At 35.6% G+C, this 4,426-nt stretch overlaps 1 protein-coding gene across 1 annotated transcript; it reads right to left on the reverse strand.

Annotated features, from left to right (window-relative positions):
• Window positions 1-892: 892 nt before the first annotated feature.
• LOC145229636 (uncharacterized) lies at window positions 893-4,426 on the reverse strand. Its single transcript, XM_080094972.1, has 7 exons — window positions 4,379-4,426; window positions 3,868-3,983; window positions 2,421-2,562; window positions 2,080-2,211; window positions 1,857-2,018; window positions 1,396-1,698; window positions 893-1,246 (listed from the first exon to the last, which is right to left on the reverse strand). Exons 1-7 carry the CDS (start codon window positions 4,424-4,426, stop codon window positions 893-895), a joined length of 1,257 nt encoding a protein of 418 aa, XP_079951098.1.

Genomic DNA, 4,426 nt, shown 5'->3' on the forward strand with positions numbered 1-4,426 from the left:
AATAAATTTGTGGTTAATATTTATTCATAAAATGTCACATTAACAATTCAAATCATTATGTTTTCCATTCAAAAGGAAGCAAACAAAAATATTATTGTAGCCTTAGTTTGTGTTTGTATTCCTAGCAGTCGATTTTGAAAACGATGTTTCCCCGGCTGCTAAATAACTTATCGATAATATTTGAGTAAAGAATTGGATTTAGGGCGCTGTTGATTGGGAGCAGAACGATTGCAGCTATAGCATATGAAATGTTATCAATGTTGTGTTGAGCAAAGTTGACAAAAACCATAATGGACAATGGGATCCAACAACAGAAGTCCGTAATGATAAGACGAATGACTTTGGCTTGAATATCTGTGAAGCAAATTGATGTAGAACTTAATAAATGCACCTACACACTAATAAACAAACAAACAAACAAACAAATAACAACAAACAACCTGATGATAGTTTGTCGCCATGTCCGGTCTTTTTTGCCGACGCACGAGCTTTGAAGATAATTGCAATGTATGTAATCGCAATACAAATGAACATAAGAAAGTTTAAAATGGAATATGCAAGAGAGAATTTCCAGTGTCTGTCGTCACGTGTTACAAACAGGTTTGGAATACACACACTGTTAGCAGTGTAATACCTACAAAATAAATGAGAGTGATGTACAATTATTATAAAACACACACAAATAAACTGCAATTATACAAAAATTTGAAAAAAATGACGTCATCAAACATTTTTTTCTTTAATTGAAAAAAATTATACCTACACCTTTACCAGCAGAAAGTTTTTGCCTATCTTATACCGATTTTGCTAAAAGCATTTAAAACAAGAGCTTGTCTAAACGCTAGTTTTTATCCAAACAAATTCAGCAGTTAAAGGGTTAACTTTACCCAACTTACCCCATTAGTTTGGTAATTTTTAAATCACTTTCCAGTAAAGGGTGTGCCAAATAAAACTTTTGCAATTCATTCCAATTTGTAATACTAGATACTTGTTGAACCAAGGAGTCTGATTGAACCGAAAGGTGTTGAGAATACGTTAACAGTTTGACGGTGAAGTCTTTTGCAGCATCAAACGAAATAACCACGTTCCTGAAGAAAGGATTGCTTTCTATTAAAGCTTGATCTACAAACAAGCTCTGCAGATTCGTCGCCAATGGGACAAGGGCATTAGTGATGGAAACCGCCCAAGTAGATATGACCATTGCGAGAGCAAAACGAAAACTCGGTTTATCCAAGGCTGCAAACGGCTGTAAAAGAAATTACGGTGTTATGTAGCATTGAAAAAAATGAGATTTTGGTAGCAAGCATATGTGGACTTTTACACGGTTCTTTTTTCCGTGACAAATATGTTGATGGCTCTATACTACTGTACAATGTAATAGGTATTTGAATTTACCTTAGATACTGCGTATAGACGGCTAAGAGTCAACAACAACATGGTAGACACTGAGGTTTCGCTTGATATGACAACCAATACTCCCATGACAACACACGATTGGCTGCTTAGCCATTCCAAGGACTTGGAGCAATAAGTTCCACTATATACAATTCCTGCTATTCCCAACATGAACAAGTAAATTGACATTAGAAAATCGGCAACCGCTAGATTTAACACCAGCATGTGATTGGTGCGCAGTGATGCGACACGGTCCTTGTCGAAAACCTTCTTCAGAGCTTTGATTTCGCCAATGATGACTATCTAAATATTGTGAAGAAGTTTAGATTCATGAATCAATGTTTCGTTTGTTTTTTTTTTTGTTTTTTTTAATACAAAACATGAAGTTTAGCAAAATTAATTCTGTTGTACCTATAAACAAGCACTTCAATAGTTAGAATGTTGAATCTAAGGAAATTTACCAAGTTTCCGACAAAAGCTAGAATCGCCATAATCCACACAATTGCACGAAGAAATGGATTTGCAATGAGCTCGTATCGCGATGACAATATGTTAGGAGCTGAGTGCAGTGTTTCGGAACATTCGTCACTCCAATCCGAGCAATCACCACGACCATCAAGAATCTGTGAAAAATATTAGATAGAAGCATATGGTTATACCAGATAATGGCATGATGAACCTTACTTGACTTTGTCTAATGAAAAAAGGAGTTCCGCTTTCACAGTAATATCTTCCATCATTTGTACAATTCGTTTCGTCATCAAATTTGTCGCAATTGTGATTAAAGTCACATACTACAGACTTTGATACAGACATCTACAGACATCAATAGGTACATAAAATGCTCTGGATTTACTTTCATGCAAAATATTTGAGACATGTACATTTCGCCTTAAGAACACCATCAGCATTTTATTAAAATATATTCAACTTATCAACTAAAATATATTGGCAATGTGAATACGAGTAAAATGCTGTAAGGATATTCACTTCCATACCGTAACGTATATTGTTTTCCTTATTACCTTTAAACCCTGGCGTGAAGAGCAGTAAAATCTATCCGGACAAATCTCTTTGCTCTCATCAATTCCATCATCACAGTCTTTATATCCATTGCATACTTTAGATGAAGGAATACTCTCTAAAATGCCACTTGTGCATGGGAATCTATCAATAGATTAAGCAAGTTTCATTGAGGTATCTATATTTTTAAGAATTTCTTTCACATCGGGAGTAATACATGTGCCAGGGGTGTGGTAACTTACTCGTGGTACTTTTCGAATAAGTAAATAAGAGTAATGAAAAACGTCGTTTATCTAATGTGAAAAAATGAGGAGTGGGAATACGACGTTATCACGAAAATGAAAATGGTGGTATGGGAAAGTCTAAGAGTATTGGGAAGGCATTTATCTTAAAACAAAAAAATTAAAACAACAGCCCTTGAAAATCATGAATTATCTCTTGTGCGGGTTTCCGAAGTATTTCAGTTTTAAATTGGTTCTACCCGGTATAGCTTCCTACCGATCTCCAAACTGGTATAAACCGGATTAGAAAATTAAACACTTTTACCCGAAAAAACCCTAAAAACCCTTTCGCAGGATGACCGGTTTCTGCCTGCTAACGAACCTCCAAACCGATTTAAACTGGTTTTCAAAATCGAAAATTTGACCCGGTTTTTGAAAAAAACCTAGGGCCTTTCCGTGTTTTCGATTTTGGGGGTCAAAATCCAAGAAAAATCCGATTCTCAGTGATTTTCGCAGGATTATTCCAGTTTTAAACCTATTTTAACAGGTTTCTGCCTCCTAACAAACCTGAAAACCGGTTAAACTGATTTTTAAAATCGATAATTTGACCCGGATTTGAAGAAACACTAAGGCTATAGCTTTTTTCTTTTTTTTCGATTTTTTGGGGTCAAAAAATCCAAGAAAAAAAATCGGTTTTCGGTGGGTTTTCGCTGGAATATTTCTGTATCAAACCAGTTTTGACCGGTTTTAACCTCCTACTGAATGTCCAAACGAGCATAAACCGAAATCAGATCTAAAATTTTTGACCCGATCCCCGAAAAACCGAATTCGATATCATGTTTCAATGCACAATTGTAAACTGCTTTTGTCACAAAGATTTTTTGTGATATGCCGCAACGTTTTTTTTTGTGATATTGATTGGACTTAGACCAGCGGTTCCCAACCGGGGAGGAATTCCTCCCTAGGGAGGAATTTTATGAGTTCAGGGGAGGAATTTCCTAAAAACTGTAAAAAAATTTACATTGGAAATGTTACAGAATATTTTTTATATTGATGTACATTAGGGAGGTTATTGTTGCTTTTCGTCTTATGGGGAGGAATGAATAGTTCGAAAACTGGAAAAGGGAGGAATGTAACAAAAAAGGTTGGGAACCACTGACTTAGACTGAGGTCTTTTAATTCTCCTTTTGAACACATTATTTGATGAAAACAAAAAGATCAACCCTACCTGTCTGGACAATCCATTTCATCAATCTTGTTCCCAGGGCAATCCACGATTCCGTCGCACTCGTGTTTACTAGGTAAGAGCACCGTTATGTTGACCAGCTGATTTCCCAATTTTACCTGTTATATAAATGTCCTGTGTAGATTTAGGGGTGCATTGCACTGGATACATAGTTTTGTTTTAGAAAATTGCCATTAAACGGTTGCGTCTTTGTTCTGACCCACCAACCACATAAAGTATTTTTTTTCCATAAACTGATGCTGGTTTCCGTTAAAGTATTGTAGCCCATGTTATTAATTTTAGAACATAAGGTAGTAGCAGCATTAAGTATGTTGCTTATACTTTTTGTATGTGTATTTTATTTCATGAAAGCAAAATGTTTTTGTGTAAGCAATTTCTTTTTTATAACTCACTGGTTTTTGGCAGTCAAATACAATTGGCGGATTTGAAATAGCACTGATCAAATCATCAGTGCAATAAAAGCTTCCAACTTCCTTTGGGCATTCAGCTTTACACTCATCTGCAGGAAAACCAGGTGGATGTAACCATCTTGCAACTCCAT

Source organism: Phallusia mammillata, chromosome 5, assembly GCF_965637545.1.
Source record: "Phallusia mammillata chromosome 5, kaPhaMamm4.hap1.1, whole genome shotgun sequence".
Classification (NCBI taxonomy): Eukaryota; Metazoa; Chordata; class Ascidiacea; order Phlebobranchia; family Ascidiidae; genus Phallusia; species Phallusia mammillata.